The following is a 19,886-nucleotide window of genomic DNA, read 5'->3' on the forward strand; positions in this document are numbered from 1 at the left end:
TTCATCTATAGTATCCTATTAGTGTGAAAGCACTTGGTCCTCTGAAAAGCAACATTTGCAGTTTCCAAAGTTCAGATGAATAAGAAATTACATTAACAAGAAACAACAGTCTCCTTTACAGCATAAAACGCACCAGGTAAAAGCAAATAACCACATAGTCATTACTCCCTTGTGACAGACACCCCCCTTTGTGCTAGATGTGTGTACCTGTCTAGACACTGAGAGTGTACCTCTGTCTGTTTATCTTCCACTGGGTACTGGTACACCATCAACCCCCCCCCCCCCCCGATCATCTCCAGCATGTGTCCCAAAGCTCAAGTCAACAGCCAGGCATGCTGAGGCAGATCAGACACATCCTAAATCTCTGACAGCATTTCTAGTTTCATTTTTACACAAACACCTTCACTGGGATGACGTCACTGTTACTGAGACTTTCACTGGGCAGATTTTCAGGGGCTCATCGTTCCTACCACCATCTCTCAAACAGGGAGAGAATAATGGGAACACCCTCTCAGTAAATGTGTGTTTAAAAGTGTAAATGAGTGACATGTCACTGGAGTTGAAGAAGGACACCTCCCCCCTTTCATAGTCCAGCTGCACCCTGATGCTCTGGGGTTTCCTCTTCAGTGTGAGGTCAGTACCTCCTACTGCACTGTACGTATCACCATTCCTCAGCCTTATGAGCCAGGGTCCATCCTCTGGGCTGTATGTGATATCTCCCTTCCTGTTGGTGGACTCTTTCACCACTCCTACATCCCACTGACGTTTATTCCCAACCTTCACCTCCCAGCTGTGTTTCCCTGAGGTGAACCCCTCAGATCCCAGCACATTTACAATGCGGTTAAATCTCTCTGGGTTGTCAGGACAGTTCTGCGCTGTACCTGTGTGTCTCACAGTGGTCAGATCATCACAGAGAGAGAGATAGGCATGTGCAGTGTTGGGGTCCATCATCACAGGAGCTGAAATATGAAGAAGAGAGATATTTAAACGGTGGGAAGAAGAGGTACAGGAGAGAACACACACACCTGGTGGAGGAGTGGGCGTTGCGCCTCCTACCGCTGCTGTCAGGGGAGGTGCAACTGGCAGCATGAAATATCCCGGCCGGGGCCCTGGCCAACTACACCACCAAAAGAGACTGAGGGAGCTTTCTTTTAAGACCGTCGCTCCTTTAAGGCAGTCGTGTTAGTGTTTGTCTTGTCTTGTTATTTGTTTGTTGTGTGAATGTATTTCCACAATCACAGTATTTATTATTATTATATTTTATCTACAATGTGTTGTTTTTATAATTATTTGTAACTGGCTGAATGCAAAGCCCTTTGAGCTACATTTGATGTATGCAATACAAATTAAGCTTATTATTATTATTATTTTTTTTAATGTATTTTTTTATTCAAAATTTTTTATTTTTTATTCATTAAAATGCCAGTGCTGCCTCACGTCTCGTGTTATTGTATCATAGCTTGTATCGTAGCTTGTATTTGTGTTGTTAAATGTTTAGTTTCATGTTTTCCTGTCACGATCCATGCCTCCGTTGTAGTTCATTTCCCTGATTATCCTTTTCTATGTGTTTTATGTCAATGTTCCATTCCATGTTTTCCCTTTCTCCCGATTACCTGTCCACTCCCCCCACCCCCCACCCGACCTTGCCTTCTCCACACTGCTCTGGTTACCTGTCCACACCCCCCCACACCCCACACCCCACCCTGCCTTCTCCACACTGCTCTGGTTACCTGTCCACACCCCCCCACACCCCACCCTGCCTTCTCCACACTGCTCTGGTTACCTGTCCACACCCCCCCACACCCCACACCCCACCCTGCCTTCTCCACACTGCTCTGGTTACCTGTCCACTCCCCCCCACACCCCACCCCCCACCCTGCCTTCTCCACACTGCTCTGGTTACCTGTCCACTCCCCCCCACACCCCCCCACCCAACCCTGCCCTCTCCACACTGCTCTGGTTACCTGTCCACACCCCACCCCCCACCCTGCCTTCTCCACACTGCTCTGGTTACCTGTCCACACCCCCCACACCCCACACCCCACCCTGCCCTCTCCACACTGCTCTGGTTACCTGTCCACACCCCCCACACCCCACCCTGCCCTCTCCACACTGCTCTGGTTACCTGTCCACACCCCCCCACACCCCACCCTGCCTTCTCCACACTGCTCTGGTTACCTGTCCACACCCCCCCCCACACCCCCCACCCTGCCTTCTCCACACTGCTCTGGTTACCTGTCCACACCCCCCCCACACCCCACCCTGCCTTCTCCACACTGCTCTGGTTACCTGTCCACACCCCCCCACACCCCACCCTGCCTTCTCCACACTGCTCTGGTTACCTGTCCACACCCCCCCCCACACCCCCCACCATGCCTTCTCCACACTGCTCTGGTTACCTGTCCACTCCCCCCCACACCCCCCCACCCAACCCTGCCCTCTCCACACTGCTCTGGTTACCTGTCCACACCCCACCCCCCACCCTGCCTTCTCCACACTGCTCTGGTTACCTGTCCACACCCCCCACACCCCACACCCCACCCTGCCCTCTCCACACTGCTCTGGTTACCTGTCCACACCCCCCACACCCCACCCTGCCCTCTCCACACTGCTCTGGTTACCTGTCCACACCCCCCCACACCCCACCCTGCCTTCTCCACACTGCTCTGGTTACCTGTCCACACCCCCCCCCACACCCCCCACCCTGCCTTCTCCACACTGCTCTGGTTACCTGTCCACACCCCCCCCACACCCCACCCTGCCTTCTCCACACTGCTCTGGTTACCTGTCCACACCCCCCCACACCCCACCCTGCCTTCTCCACACTGCTCTGGTTACCTGTCCACACCCCCCCCCACACCCCCCACCATGCCTTCTCCACACTGCTCTGGTTGTTTGGACTCTGACCCTTTGGACTCAAACTGCCTTGCCTGTATTGCCCTTATTGCTGTGCACTGAACTATTTCAGTGGCACTTTGATTGAAGCGTGTTATTTATTACATCTTGGAGTCTGCGAATGGTTCCGATCATAACGACCTCCCTGTGTCCATCTCTTGTGTCCGCCCATGGCGTGTGGCAGGACCATTTCACATACTCTATTCAGATTAGGTCCCATACACAGGAAATGACATATACTAGTTATGGATAATAATATACTGTAGTTATAGTGATTCATATTTTAAATATAAAACATATTTGCATTATGTAAATTCATGAATCAATGAACACATCATTGCAAATTCAATGCAAACAATTCTCACAGCTAATAAAACATATCATTCATAAGGTTTTACATTGTGTGTTAATTCTGTGTCTGCGTGTGTTCTGATATTAAACTGTGAGCAGTGCAGCCCTCAGGATCTCCCTGCTCTGAGACTGGATGACTCTGTGCTGTTTATCTTCAGCACCATGTCAACATGCAGCCTGTTCCTCCTCTTTCATGTGTTCATTAAATGTTTGTAAAAAAAACCTGATTTCAGCATCTGGCCCAGATACTCACTGTACTGCACCATCCCCAGCATCTTCTCCCAGACTCTGAACGTCAGGTTGCCCAGGTGTTTGGCCACGTCTATCAGCGCCCCTGAGAGCAGCTCTGGGTCCTGCAGTGTGCACTGGGCTCTGTAACGACAGGCAGGAGTCAGTCAGCATCGGGAACTGAAGAGACTTAAACACACAAGATGAAATGAGCTGAGAGTCCACATACCTTTCCTTGATGTTGTTGTAGCTCTGAAAAAAACACACAATAAGAGCATCATTGTGAGTGTATAAATGTATTCAGTCCATTCCATTATGAGAAACAATAGGTGAGAAACAGCAGGAGTCACGTTAATGAAAGTGAAGAGGGTGATAACACACATGACGTTACTTTACTGAGGTTCATCGGTATAAACTCGGTCAGTAAATGAAGCTCCTACCTTTAAAAAGGAGGTGTCTTCGGTCTCCATGGCCGTCTCTAGAGCTGTGATTTTGTCTGTAAGGGTGGAGATGTCTCCACTGATGTGTTCTAGCTTCTCCTCCATTATCCGACTCTTCTGCTCCTCTTCCTCTTTCAGTGCAGCTAGTCTGGCCTCCTCTTCCTCACGCAGGAACTGGTGGAGCTTCTCAAACTCTGCCTTTATCTGCCTCTCTGTGTGCTGGGCTTGACTCTGCGATTCAAACACCATTTTAAACCTGAATAGTGTAACTACGCTTTGTTATTTATGTATGGCAGTTGGTGTGTTTGTTATCCATGTCACACACAACATTCATCAAAAATACTACATATTTACTCATTGTGTTACTCACCCTGATGTGTTCTGCTGTCTTCTTACATTCTTGTTCAATCTTAGTAAACTTCTTCAGTTTTTCTTTAACAAGATTAAGTGCCGGCTTGAGTTCCTCCTGGAGTGATATGAACCAGTTCAGACTTATTCTCACAAATAGCACAGTATTACCCTGCTACACTAGTGACGGTCAGTGTAATTTTGTAACTGGAAGCCTGTGGGAAATGTAGTATGGAAAATACTACACTCGAGGAAAGATCAGTGAAATATTCTTATAGAGCGTCACAACACAATATGTTATTGTGCATTTTCAGCACAATTAAACCAATAAAATATTTAGGCAAAATAGGATAATAATACTGGGCTGTACATACAAATAATTTACAGCCAACTGTAAGGAATGTTGAAGCATTCATAGAACCGGCTTGATTTATTGTGTTCGATATTAACACATCCATTTTTGAGAGAGTATATACAACTCTGTCTCCACTGGTTATTCACTCGGTGTAGATTTCTGCACTTCCTGGTTGTTGCACAGTTCTCTCCTCAAGCAGATAACAGTTTATATGACAGTAGTTTTATCAGATCTAAACCTTCATTTTGTTAGAGTAAAAGTCTTGTGCTATATTTGTGCTGTCAGTATCTAACCTCACACATCATTGCTATATATTTATGAAATCACACTGTATTTCAATGTTACATTTATGGAGCTGTATTCACTATAAAAAGCCCATAATCACAACTGTGAATCCGGACTTAACCATACCCACATTTTACTCCTAGTACATTGTACTGAAATCTAAAATACTGGATGTTTTGAGACTTTAAAACAAGACTTTCAGATACAATGCTGACTTGAATTTTTAATTATGATTTAAAAAAGAATACCTTCAGCTCCAGAGCGGCCTCTTCCACTGGACAGACCGGGTGGTTTCTGTGTTTTCTTGAAGTCTGACAGATGAAACAGAGAGGCTCTCTGTCATGTTCACAGAATAAAACAAGTTTCTCTCCGTGAAGAATACAGCGAGACTCAGTCTTGTCTGTCATTTCTCTTTCAGTCTTCTGCTTTAAGTAAGACTCCACAATGTTTTTTAAGGCCAGGCTTAGAGGAGGATCATCCACAGAGGCCTTTCTCCTGCAGATGGGACACTCTCGAGAGCTCTTCTCTTCCCAGCACTGCTGCAGACACACTCTACAGAAGCTGTGGCTGCATTTCAGAACAACAGGCTCTTTAAAAATATCACAACATACAGAGCAACAGAGATCGTCCTCTGGAATCAAAGCTTTAGCCTCCATGTTACAGTCTCTCCGTCTCTCGGTCTGATACTTTCACCGCTGCTGAACCTTGGACAGAACACACCCTATGTGCGTCAAAACAGAAACAAACCTGCAGATCAGGTTTGTAGTTCTCAGTCAGCGGGAGATTCTTGACTGGGTTTGTCCTCTCTCTCTTATGGAGATGGTCACGTGCCTGAACTGGATTGGATTCACAGGATGCAGTAATGTACCACTGGATCCATTTATGTGCCCTGTATGAAAATAAATTAAATGAGATCATTTGGGACAGCGAGGCCTTTGTAATACACTGAATACATTTGGGGTTGGGATAAAAAGATAAACAAGAGTTCATAATTTAATCTTTTATTTCCCCGTATTTACGCCTGGATGTACTTAAAACATAGCACCTTTGGTATCAGACCACCCAATTTCTAGGTGAGCAAAAGTACTGGTACGGAGAGTAATAAAGTAAATAATACTTAATATTTTGTAGCATGTCCCTTGCTTGCAATAACCATATCAAGCCTGTGACCCATTGACATCATCAAACTGTTGTATTAATCTTTTTGTGATGCCTTTCCAGGCTTTTACTGCAGCTGTGACAAGTGAAAAGCAGTAATACACTCATAATTAGCTAAGTTTAAAAAGACTGAATTCATGGTCTGTAATGTGATGAAGTTAAAAATCAGTGATCTGCAAAACGATCTTATTCTGCTAACCTGATATTGATTACTCATGCCTGCCTTTGTGCAGTAGGGGGAGAACTTGTGATAAAGCCATCAGTGGAGAAACACTGTGTTGAGTCGCAATTATTATTCAGGGGTACAACACAGCCTCTTTCAGTTGCTGTTTTTTTTAGGTTTTTTTCCCTTCAATCTCCTCTTCAGGACGTGAAATGCGTGCTCAATTAAGTTCAGGCCTGGTGATTGACTTGGGAATTCTAAAACCTTCCACTTCCTGCCCCGAAGGAAGTTGTGTTGTAAGTGTGTTTTGGGTCATTGTCTTGCTGCATGATGAAGTTCCTCCTGATTAGTTTGGATGCATTTCTCGATAAATTTTCAGACAGAATGTTTTTGTAGACTTTTGGAGACTGAATTCATACTGGTGCTATCATCATAAGTTACATCATCAATACTGATTAGTGAACCCACTCCATGCAAGCCTAAGCCATTATCTGAACCCGCTTATCCTGATCAGGGTCGCAGGGGGGCTGGAGCCTATCCCAGCATACATTGGGCGAAAGGCAGGAATACACCCAGGACAGGTCACCAGTCTATCGCAGGGCACACACACCATTCACTCACACACTCATACCTACGGGCAATTTAGACTCTCCAATCAGCCTAACCTGCATGTCATGACACTTCCTGTCACTGACTGATGTTTTGTGGTTTTTCTTCATAGCTCTGACAATGTCTGTGTCATCAACTGCTGTTGTTTTCCGTGGTCGACCTGTTTCATATCTGTTGCTCAGTATGCCAGCGGTTTATTTAAATTTCTTCAACAGGGAAAACCCAAGGCTTAAACCAAGAGTACACATACAGAACTATTTAGTCAATGTAACAGGACACATCTGGGCAACAAGAAACACCTGTCAGTCACATGTTCCAATACTTTTTCTCACCTAAAAATTGGGTGGTCTAATACAAAAGGTGATATGTTCTGATAAGTTATTGAACAAATCTAGATAAAAATACCAGGAAATAAAAGGTGAAATTGGGATCTCTCATGTACATCTTTTGACCTCAAACTCTATTGTTTTCAGCTTATAGCAAAAACAAAGGAATTGACCGTGCTGTTCCAATACTTTTTGTACAATGCTCTTGTAACAATGTTTTAACAAGAATCTTATCGATTGTATCCCAATCATTTCTTGATCTGACATTTGTATATGCCCCGGCTACAGACACAGACTGCAAGCGTAGTTTATAGAAATGTCCGAAATCTAAAATCAAGGCCATCGGTTGGAACGAAACGCTGTGCACTGATTGGCCCTGGAGGACCGGAGTTGTGCACCCCTGCCCCACAGTAACTACACGGAGGAACAGAGACGGACACACACAGACACACACAGAGAGACGGACACACACAGACACAGACAAATACAGACTAAAAACCTTTGGCCAATCAGGCCTGTTCAAAGGACTTGGGAAGTTCTGTGGTTGCTAGCTTGCACAACGTACTTCTCTGTAGCAGTTTCAACTTATTTTGTACTAGTCCTATAAAAGTGTCAATATCTCAAACTATTTACTGCACACATGGCTAAAAACTTCAATGAAAGAAGAGGCTTGTACCATTCCAAACCATTTGAGACAGAATCAATTGATGTCAGAGCATGTACATACAGTGTACACAAAATATACATGAAAATATAAAGAAATTGCATAAAGCCTGATGTTTTTATAGTTTTACACTGAATATCTAGTGTCTGTACATCATCATTACATCCTACGTTCAATAAAAACATATCATGCATATATGAAAAGAGTTTGAGACCAATGGCAGGTGTGCAGGTAAAGCTACTGAAGGCTCAGATGTAAATCCTACAGCATGGTACTGACAGGGTGAATTTATTCTTCACTGCATCTGCAAAGTACAATCTGAAAAGAGCCCAGACTCTAATTAAAGCTTGTACACGCTCTCATGAATCCAGTTAAACAGGATTGACATCGATCAGGTATGAAAGCATTTGATTTACCCACAAGAGCGCATCTGTTTTATGTATAAACACTTCATAAAATACAGTTCTAATGCTTCAAAACAGAACCCAAAAGATACAGCCTGCTTGCACATGACCAAAAATGCCTGTACAGTTGAGTAACTCAACAAAATAATTGGTGATGAAAAGAAAATGAATTCATTGAAATTATTGAAATGGATTTCACCTATACTACCCTCTAAGTGTGAAAGCATGTGGTCCTCTGAAAAGTAACATTTGCAGTTTCCAAAGTTTGGATGAATAAGAAATTACATTAACAAGAAACAATAGTCTCCTTTACAGCATAAAACGCACCAGGTAAAAGCAAATAGCCACATAGTCATTACTCCCTTGTGACAGACACCCCCCTTTGTGCTAGATGTGTGTCCCTGTCTACACACTGAGACAGTGTACCTCTGTCTATTTATCTTCCATTGGGTACTGGTACACCATCAACCCCCCCCCCCCCCCCCCCCCCCACCTTCACTGGGATGATGTCACTTTTACTGAGACTTTCACTGGGCAGATTTTCAGGGGCTCATCATTCCTACCACCATCTCTCGAACAGGGAGAGAAGAATGGGAACACCCTCTCAGTAAATGTGTGTTTAAAAGTGTAAATGAGTGACAGGTCACTGGAGTTGAAGAAGGACACCTCCCCCCTGTCATAGTCCAGCTGCACCCTGATGCTCTGGGGTTTCCTCTTCAGTGTGAGGTCAGTAACTCCTGCTGCTCTGTACTCATCACCATTCCTCAGCATTATGAGCCAGTATCCATCCTCTGGGCCGGCTGGTTCATTTCCTTTCCTGTTGATGGACTCTTTCACCACTCCTACATCCCACTTAGGTTTATTCCCAACCTTCACCTCCCAGCTGTGTTTCCCTGAGGTAAACCCCTCAGATCCCAGCACATTTACAATGCGGTTAAATCTCTCTGGGTTGTCAGGACAGTTCTGCGCTGTACCTGTGTGTCTCACAGTGGTCAGATCATCAGAGAGAGAGAGATTGGCATGTGCAATGTTGGGGTCCATCATCACAGGAGCTGAAATATGAAGAAGAGAGATATTTAAACGGTGGGAAGAAGAGGTACAGGAGAGAACACACACACCTGGTGGAGGAGTGGGCGTTGCGCCTCCTACCGCTGCTGTCAGGGGAGGTGCAACTGGCAGCATGAAATATCCCGGCCGGGGCCCTGGCCAACTACACCACCAAAAGAGACTGAGGGAGCTTTCTTTTAAGACCGTCGCTCCTTTAAGGCAGTCGTGTAAGTGTTTGTCTTGTCTTGTTATTTGTTTGTTGTGTGAATGTATTTCCACAATCACAGTATTTATTATTATTATATTTTATCTACAATGTGTTGTTTTTATAATTATTTGTAACTGGCTGAATGCAAAGCCCTTTACATTTTATGTATGCAATACAAATGAAACTTATTATTATTATATTTTTTTTAATGAATTTTTTGAATCCAATTTTTTTATTTTTTATTTATTAAAATGCCAGTGCTGCCTCACGTCTCGTGTTATTGTATCATAGCTTGTATCATAGCTTGTATTTGTGTTGATAAATGTTTAGTTTCATGTTTTCCTGTCACGTTCCGTGCCTCTGTTGTAGTTAATTTCCCTGTTTATCCTTTTCTATGTGTTTTATGTCAATGTTCCATTCCATGTTTTCCCTTTCTCCCGATTACCTGTCCACCCCCCCCCCCCCCCCCCCACACACACACCCTACACCCCACCCTGCCCTCTCCACACTGCTCTGGTTACCTGTCCACACCCCCCCACACCCCACACCCCACCCTGCCTTCTCCACACTGCTCTGGTTACCTGTCCACACCCCACCCTGCCTTCTCCACACTGCTCTGGTTGTTTGGACTCTGACCCTTTGGACTCAAACTGCCTTGCCTGTATTGCCCTTATTGCCGTGCACTGAACTATTTCTGTGGCACTTTGATTGAAGCGTGTTATTTATTACATCTTGGAGTCTGCGAATGGTTCCGATCATAACAACCTCCCTGTGTCCATCTCTTGTGTCCGCCCATGGCGTGTGGCAGGACCATTTCAAATACTCTATTCAGATTAGGTCCCATACACAGGAAATGACATATACTAGTTATGGATAACAATATACTGTAGTTATAGTGATTCATATTTTAAATATAAAACCTATTTGCATTATGAAAAGTCATGAATCAATGAACACATCATTGCAAATTCAATAGAATCAATTCTCGCAGCTAATAAAGCATATTATTGATGAGGTTTTACATTGTGTGTTAATTCTGTGTCTGCATGAGTTCTGATATTAAACTGCGAGCAGTGCAGTGCAGCCCTCAGGATCTTCCTGCTCTGAGACTGGATGACTCTGTGCTGTTTATCTTCAGCACCATGTCAACATGCAGCCTGTTCCTCCTCTTTCATGTGTTCATTAAATGTTTGTAAAAAAAACCTGATTTCAGCATCTGGCCCAGATACTCACTGTACTGCACCATCCCCAGCATCGTCTCCCAGACTCTGAACGTCAGGTTGCCCAGGTGTTTGGCCACGTCTATCAGCGCCCCTGAGAGCAGCTCTGGGTCCTGCAGTGTGCACTGGGCTCTGTAACGACAGGCAGGAGTCAGTCAGCATCGGGAACTGAAGAGACTTAAACACACAAGATGAAATGAGCTGAGAGTCCACATACCTTTCCTTGAGGTTGTTGTAGCTCTGAAAAAAACACACAATAAGAGCATATAAGAGTGTATAAATGTATTCAGTCCATTCCATTATGAGAAACAATAGGTGAGAAACAGCAGGAGCCATGTTAATGAAAGTGAAGAGGATGATAACAGTCAGCACACGTGACGTTACTTTACTGAGGTGAATCGGTATAAACTCGGTCAGTAAATGAAGCTCCTACCTTTAAAAAGGAGGTGTCTTCGGTCTCCATGGCCGTCTCTAGAGCTGTGATTTTGTCTGTGAGGGTGGAGATGTCTCCACTGATGTGTTCTAGCTTCTCCTCCATTATCCGACTCTTCTGCTCCTCTTCCTCTTTCAGTGCAGCTAGTCGGGCCTCCTCTTCCTCACGCAAGAACTGCTGGAGCTTCTCAAACTCTGCCTTTATCTGCCTCTCTGTGTGCTGGGCTTGACTCTGCAATTCAAACACCATTTTAAACCTGAATAGTGTAACTACGCTTTGTTATTCATGTATGGCAATTAGTGTGTTTGTTATCCATGTCACACACAACATTCATCAAAAATACTACATATTTACTAATTGTGTTACTCACCCTGATGTGTTCTGCTGTCTTCTTACATCCTTGTTCAACCTCAGTAAACTTCTTCAGTTTTTCTTTGACAAGATTAAGTGCAGGCTTGAGTTCCTCCTGGAGTGATATGAACCAGTTAAGACTTATTCTCACAAATAGCACAGTATTACCCCTGCTACACTAGTGACGGTCAGTGTAATTTTGTAACTGTAAGTACGTGGGAAATGTAGTATGGAAAATACTACACTCGAGGAAAGATCAGTGAAATATTCTTATAGAGCGTCATAACACAATATGTTATTTTGCATTTTCAGCACAATTAAACCAATAAAATATTTCAGCAAAATAGGATAATAATACTGGGCTGTACATACATATAATTTACAGCCAACTGTAAGGAATGTTGAAGCATTCATAGAACCGGCTTGATTTATTGTGTTCGATATTAACACATCCATTTTGAGAAAGTAATACAGCTCTGTCTCCACTGGTTATTCACTCAGTGTAGATTTCTGCACTTCCTGGTTGTTGCACAGTTCTCTCCTCAAGCAGTTAACAGTTTATATGACAGTACTTTTATCAGATCTAGACCTTTATTTTGTTAGAGTAAAAGTCTTGTGCTATATTTGTGCTGTCAGTATCTAATCTCACACATCATTGCTATATATTTATGAAATCACACTGTATTTCAATGTTACATTTATGGAACTGTATTCACTATAAAAGGCCCGTAATCACAACTGTGAATCTGGACTTAACCATGCCCACATTTTACTCCAAGTACATTGGACTGAAATCTAAAACACTGGATGTTTTGAGGCTTTAAAACAAGACTTTCAGATACAATGCTGACTTGAATTTTTAATTATGATTTAAAAAAGAATACCTTCAACTCCAGAGCGGCCTCTTCCACTGGACAGACCGGGTGGTTTCTGTGTTTTCTTGAAGTCTGACAGATGAAACAGAGAGGCTCTTTGTCATGTTCACAGAATAAAACAAGTTTCTCTCCATGAAGACTACAGCGAGCCTCAGTCTTGTCTGCAGTTTCTCTCTCAGTCTTCTGCTTTAAGTAAGACTCCACAATGTTTTTTAAGGCCAGGTTTAGAGGAGGATCATCCATAGAGGCCTTTCTCCTGCAGATGGGACACTCTCGAGAGCCCTTCTCTTCCCAGCACTGCTGCAGACACACTCTACAGAAGCTGTGGCTGCATTTCAGAACAACAGGCTCTTTAAAAATGTCACAACATACAGAGCAACAGAGATCATCCTCAGGAATCAAAGCTTTAGCCTCCATGTTACAGTCTCTCCGTCTCTCGGTCTGATACTTTCACCGCTGCTGAACCTGGGACAGAACACACCCAATGTGCGTCAAAACAGAAACAAACCTGCAGATCAGGTTTGTGGTTCTCAGTCAGCGGGAGATTTTTGACTGGGTTTGTCCTCTCTCTCTTACGGAGATGGTCACGTGCCTGAACTGGATTGGATTTACGGGATGCAGAAAAGGACCACTGGATCCATTTATGTGCCATGTATGAAAATAAATTAAATGAGATCGTTTGGAACAGTGAGGCCAATTCCTTTGTAATACACCGAATACATTTGGGGTTGGGATAAAAAGATAAACAAGAGTTCATAATTTAATCTTTTATTTCCCCGTATTTACGCCTGGATGTACTTAAAACATAGCACCTTTGGTATCAGACCACCCAATTTCTAGGTGAGCAAATGTATTGGTACAGAGAGTATTAAAGTAAATAATACTTAATATGTTGTAGCTTATCCCTTGCTTGCAATAACTGCATCAAGCCTGTGACCCATTGACATCATCAAACTGTTGTATTAATCTTTTTGTGATGCCTTTCCAGGCTTTTACTGCAGCTGTGACAAGTGAAAAGCAGTAATACACTCATAATTTGCAAAGTTTAAAAAGACTGAATTCATGGTCTGTAATGTGATGAAGTTAAAAATCAGTGATCTGCAAAACGATCTTATTCTGCTAACCTGATATTGATTACTCATGCCTGCCTTTGTGCAGTAGGGGGAGAACTTGTGATTAAGCCATCAGTGGAGAAACACTGTGTTGAGTCACAATTATTATTCAGGGGTACAACAAAGCCTCTTTCAGTTGCTGTTTGTTTGAGGGTTTTTTCCCGTTCAATCTCCTCTTCAGGACGTGAAATGCGTGCTCAATTAAGTTCAGGCCTGGTGATTGACTTGGGCAGTCTAAAAAGTTACATCATCAATCCAGATTAGTGAACCCACTCCATGCAAGCCTAAGCCATGACACTTCCTCTCACTGACTAATGTTTTGTGGTTTTTCTTCATAGCTCTGACAATATCTCTGTCATCAACTGCTGTTGTTTTCCGTGGTCGACCTGTTTCATATCTGTTTCTCAGTATGCCAGCGGTTTATTTAAATTTCTTCAACAGGCAAAACCCAAGGCTTAAACCAAGAGTACACATACAGAACTATTTAGTCAATGTAACAGGACACATCTGGACAACAAGAAACACCTGTCAGTCACATGTTCCAATACTTTTTCTCACCTAAAAATTGGGTGGTCTAATACAAAAGGTGATATGTTCTGATAAGTTATTTAACAAATCTAGATAAAAATACCAGGAAATAAAAGGTGAAATTGGGATCTCTCATCTTTTGACCTCAAACTCTATTGTTTTTAGCGTCGAGCAAAAACAAAGGAATTGACCGTGCTGTTCCAATACTTTTTGTACAATGCTCTCGTAACAATGTTTTAACAAGAATCTTATCGATTGTAGCCCAATCATGTCTTGATCTGACATTTGCATATGTACCGGCTACAGACACAGACTGCAAGCATAGTTTATAGAAATGTCTGCAAACTAAAATCAAGGTCATCAGTTGGAAGGAAACGCTGTGCACAGATTGGCCGTGCAGGACCGGAGTTGTGCACCCCTGCCCCACAGTAACTACACAGAGGAACAGAGACACAGACACACACAGACACACTCAGACAGACACACACAGACACACACAGACACACACAGACAGACACACGGACAGACAGACACAGAAACACTATGTTTTGGTCGGAAGCCAGATTGGAAGGGTTCAAGGAGGTTATTTGAATCCAGGTGAGTTTGAAGTTGGGCTGCCACAACACGTTCAAGTACTTTTGAGACAAATGGGAGGTTGGAAATTAGACGGAAATTGTTTAAATTGTTATAATCTACACCAGATTTGTGGAAGATGTATATCATAGGATTATTACACTATTCAGACTGACACTCTCTGTACGATGTGAAATGTCTGGTGCTCTGGTGTCAAGTGCTGCAGAAATACTGTACAAGATGCAGAAAGCCGGAGGCACCGTGGTTGGGCTGATACCCTGGGAGGACTTCGGAATAACCGTGTTTCTGTCTTTTGAGCCAGGCACGCTATTCAGACTGGCATTCTGGTATGGACACGCTCCTTAATGAATACGCAAAAGGTGCCCATTTCCTGTTCAACACGTCACAACAGCACCCTCTGCTGGATGTGCGGGCAAAGTTACCTCAACTTTCAATCTGTGAAAAAACTGAGACTGAGACATCTCTACACCCCCACTGGAACAGATTCTGCAGATTGTCACATGTCTGAAGCACGGCTGACATTGACTGCACCTGGATTTGCACATGGGAACATCCTCGTCATATCCAACAATGTAAGAAATGTAATCTATCAATATATGTGCAGGGTGATGGTTATGCTTCAGAATAAAAGTCCTCTGATGTATTCCCTTTGGAGCGTTTCATACTGTAGCATTCAGTGGCTGCTTGGCCTGGGACAAAGTGGTGTAGTAGGGTGAATGTTCTCCAGCTTTCCCCTATACCTTTATGGTAGCACTCACACTAATATAGAAGCACTAACAATATACCCCCACTGTATAGTGAAATACAATATTGTGATATCCAGCATCCAGCATTTTTATATTTATTATTCACTGCATCTGCAAAGTACAATCTGAAAAGAGCCCAGACTCTAATTAAAGCTTGTACACGCTCTCATGAATCCAGTTCAACAGGAATGACATCAATCAGGTATGAAAGCATTTGATTTACCCACAAGAGCGCATCTGTTTTATGTATAAACACTTCATAAAATACAGTTCTAATGCTTCAAAACAGAACCCAAAAGATACAGCCTGCATGCACATGACCAAAAATGCATGTACAGTTGAGTAACTCAACAAAATAATTGGTGATCAAAAGAAAATGTATTAATTGAAATTATTGAAATGGATTTCACCTATACTACCCTCTAAGTGTGAAAGCATGTGGTCCTCTGAAAAGTAACATTTGCGGTTTCCAAAGTTCAGATGAATAACAAATTACATTAACAAGAAACAATAGTCTCCTTTACAGCATAAAACACACCAGGTAAAAGCAAATAACCACATAGTCATTATTCTGTCTCTCGGTTTGTTGCGTAGTTTGTGGAGGAACACTGCCATCTAGTGGCGTAAACATGCATCAGCGTTATGCTTAAGTACGTTCGGGAAGTGTTTTTTTTATCAAGCTCTCAGTATAGTGAAGACGGTGAAAATTCTGTCTTCGGTGATACGTACTGTGTTTTGACACGAGACAGTCTGTAAGTGTTAAGTTATCTAACATTAAGGATAATAGCTAGCTTGAATGTTAGCAATGTTTTAGGTTAAGGCGACAGCCACATATTTAGCAATGCTAAGCGATGACTAGCTTCGGTTGGCGCATTGAAAATGCTGGAATTACTAGTAAACTTGGAGTATATGATTTAGAAATATGCCATTGTTGAAGCACAAAATGATGCTTGTTTATTGAAAACATATCTTTATTTTTTGTATTTTCAGTTTTACAAATTGTGGTTCAGTAAACACTATGAAACCCATCTCCAGTGTCTTTAGAAGTTGCCACTTTGTTTAGCTCGCTATCTAGGCTGTATAGAGCCACATAGCTGAGGGCAGAAGAGTAAAAAGACTTGCCATACGTCAAGTGCTTCGCCGAGGACCTCTTCTCCAAAATGCCCGGCAAGGATAAATCACCTCCCTTCTCTCAGCTGGAAGTCAGGTCAGATTGTGGATCAGCCAGATCAAATCAGTCAAGCGCCAGCCTAGCTGCAGCACAAGCACGGGCTGCAGCTGAAGCCGCCTGCACCAAGGCTGAGTTTGCCAAAGGCCAAATTGACATGGAGGTCGAGAAGGCACGGATAGAAGCGCGGCTTAATGCGCTGAAGCAAGAGGGAGAAGCCGAAGCTGCCCACGCTGCGGCAATAGTCCTCGAGGAGGCAGCTGAAAGCCAAAATAAACACACCGAAGTAACCGGCCTCGGTATCCCTGTTACCACACCTGCGACACTTAAACGCGTCGAGCAATATATCAAAACCCACTTCAACAATGACTCTGAATTTAAAAGGGACCGTTAAGTGTCTCCATCAAAGTACCATGATATACATGAGCTGGATTATCGTACGCCACATGCAACTGGGAACACACCTGACTGCCACCACTAGATGTTCACCTGAGAATGCCGCAGCGTCTGGAAGTACACCCGGGTGTGCCGCGGCTACCGGATTTACACCAGGGTGTGCAGCAGCTGCAGGATACATCCCGGGGTGTTTCGCAGAGACTCCAGGTAGATGGCAGCCTAGTTATGCCTCACCTGCTTTCAACAGAGCAGACTTTGAAACAGACAACAAACGTATCCGAGATAGATCGAGCCCCAGGCCAACTGAAATGTCAGAACTTGCTGCTTACCTTGCACGCCGTGACCTTCTGACCACGGCGTTCAAGGTGTTCGACAACAAGCCAGAGACCTACATCGCTTGGAAGTCTATGTTTCACAATGGCATTGAAGGACTGAACTTAAAGGCAAGCGAGGAGCTTGATTTACTCACAAAATGACTCGAAGGGGAATCTCTTCAGCATGCTCTGAGGATCAGAGCAGTCCATGTGAATGATCCAGAGACAGGTCTTAGGCGTTTGTGGCAAAGATTGGACAAAAATTACAGCTCATCAGAAGTCATTGAAGCATCTCTGTTCAAGTGTCTGGAGGCTTTTCCCTGGGTCTCTCGTAAAGACAACCATCTGTTGCAAGAGCTAGCAGATCTTCTTCTTGAACTACAAGCAGCAAAGAATGAAGGTTATCTGCCAGGCCTCAGTTTCTTGGACACATCAAGAGGAATAAACCCCATTGTGGAAAAGCTCCCAGATAATCTCCAAGAGGCATGGATCAAGCAAGGAACAAGATATAAGAGACAACACAATGCCTTTTACCCGCCTTTTTCTTACTTTGTAGAGTTTGTAAATAGTCATGCAGAAATTAAGACAGATCCCAGCTTCACATTACAAAGCAATAACACTCTGTTCCTCAAAGCAGAAAAGACACCTCCGCAAACCAAAGTCAGAGTTCCTTTCACAGCAAACAAAACACAGGTAGAGATACCCAACGAGGCTGATTTGCCGCCACCTGGTCCAGACAAGCAGTGTCCCATTCATCTGAAGCCACATTCACTTGCTAAATGTAGAGGTTTTAGAATGAAAAGAATGAAAAGTTTGCTTAAAGAACACTCAATCTGCTGTATGTCTACAGATCATAGGGCCAGAGACTGTAAAGCAGTGATTCAGTGTTCAGAGTGCAACAGCAATAGTCATGTTTCAGCATTGCATGCTGGCCCACCGCCATGGGTGGTGAAAGAGTTTGACCCACAACCACCATGGACAGCATAAGAGCCCAACACACCTACAGAGGGTCACGGCGGGGAGCAGGAACACCCACATTCCACTGTCACCACATCCAGTTATGTGGTATGTGGTAAAGGACACCAAGGGAAGTCATGTTCTAATATTTGCCTGGTCAACGTGTACCCTACTGCACACCCTGAAAAGAAGAGGAAAATGTATGCCATGTTAGATGACCAAAGTAATGTGTCATTAGCACGATCTAGCTTCTTTGACATGTTTGGCATCAAGGTGAAACCTTGCCCTACACAATGAAGACATGTGCTGGTGTAACAAACACCAGCGGAAGGAGAGCTAGCGGCTTCATCATTGAGGGAATGGATGGAAATGTGTCAATATCATTACCAGTGCTCACTGAATGCAACCAGATTCCTGACAATAGGAGGGAGATCCCGACTCCAGAGGCTGCAGCCCACCACCCTCATCTTCAACCCATTGCATCTCAGATACCCCCACTAGATCCTTCCTCAGAGATTCTCCTCCTCCTTGGTAGGGACCTCATTCGAGCTCACAAGGTGCGTAATCAGCTCAACGGCCCACACGATGCACCTTATGCTCAATGCCTTGATTTGGGGTGGGTGATCATAGGGGATGTTTGCCTCACAGGAGCTCATAAACCTACTGTGAACTCTTTCAAGACAAGCATACTTGAGAGTGGACGACCCAGTTTTTTCACCCCCTGTGAGAACAGAATTGTTATCAAGGAGAGGCTCACAGACACCTGCCCCCTCCTTGAAAATACACTGACTAAAGGTGATGTAGGCACACTTATCTTCAAGCAAACAGTTGACGATGAAAAGTTAGCTCTCTCTGTTGAAGATGAATCATTTATGAACATCATGCATGAAGGATTCTACAAAGATGAGGCAAACAACTGGGTAGCCCCACTTCCTTTTCGTTCTCCACGACAACGCCTACCCAGCAATAAAGACCAAGCCCTGCATCGCCTCATATCACTTCGGCGAACATTGAAAAAGAAGACTGAAATGAAGGACCACTACGTGGACTTTATGGAGAAGATGTTCAGCAAAGGGCATGCAGAAAAAGCCCCTCCTGTTAAAACCAGACAAGGGTGTTGGTATCTTCCCAGCTTTGGCATTTACCATCCTCAAAAGCCAGGGAAAATCAGGATAGTCTTTGACTCAAGTGCTCAATGCAACAATGTATCCCTCAATAATATGCTACTCAAAGGCCCAGATCTGAACAACACCCTTATAGGTGTGCTCGTCCGTTTCAGACTTGAGCCTTATGCAGTGATGGCAGGTGTACAGTAAATGTTCCACAATTTTGTTGTCAAAAAAGATCACCGTGATTACCTGCGTTTTTTGTGGTTTCAGAACCATTACCTAGATGGAGAAATTGCAGAGTTCCGAATGAGGGTCCATGTATTTGGAAATTGCCCATCACCATAAATCGCTATCTATAGGCTGAAAAGGACAGCCATCGAAGGCGAAAAGGAGTATGGAAGGGACGCAAGGCTATTCATAGAACGCCACTTTTATGTGGATGATGGATTGAAATCATTCTCTACTGAGACTGAAGCCACTGATGTGCTGCTCAGAACTCAGAAAATGCTAGCACAAGCAAACATACGCCTGCACAAGATCATCCAATAGCCCAACCATCACAGACACCTTCCCAGATGAAGACCTTGCTTCCTGCCCACAGG

At 43.8% G+C, this 19,886-nt stretch overlaps 2 protein-coding genes across 2 annotated transcripts; both read right to left on the reverse strand.

Moving 5' to 3' along the window:
* Window positions 1-402: 402 nt before the first annotated feature.
* Window positions 403-5,558, reverse strand: LOC133134544 (zinc-binding protein A33-like). Its single transcript, XM_061250743.1, has 5 exons — window positions 5,151-5,558; window positions 4,285-4,380; window positions 3,915-4,145; window positions 3,500-3,611; window positions 403-959 (listed from the first exon to the last, which is right to left on the reverse strand). Exons 1-5 carry the CDS (start codon window positions 5,556-5,558, stop codon window positions 403-405), a joined length of 1,404 nt encoding a protein of 467 aa, XP_061106727.1.
* A 3,163-nt stretch (window positions 5,559-8,721) lies between these two features.
* LOC133134545 (zinc-binding protein A33-like) lies at window positions 8,722-12,777 on the reverse strand. Its single transcript, XM_061250744.1, has 5 exons — window positions 12,370-12,777; window positions 11,505-11,600; window positions 11,135-11,365; window positions 10,715-10,826; window positions 8,722-9,278 (listed from the first exon to the last, which is right to left on the reverse strand). The coding sequence occupies exons 1-5, from the start codon at window positions 12,775-12,777 to the stop codon at window positions 8,722-8,724; spliced, it is 1,404 nt and encodes a 467-aa protein (XP_061106728.1).
* Window positions 12,778-19,886: the final 7,109 nt, after the last annotated feature.

The sequence above is a fragment of the Conger conger genome, chromosome 8 (assembly GCF_963514075.1).
Source record: "Conger conger chromosome 8, fConCon1.1, whole genome shotgun sequence".
Lineage (NCBI taxonomy): Eukaryota > Metazoa > Chordata > Actinopteri > Anguilliformes > Congridae > Conger > Conger conger.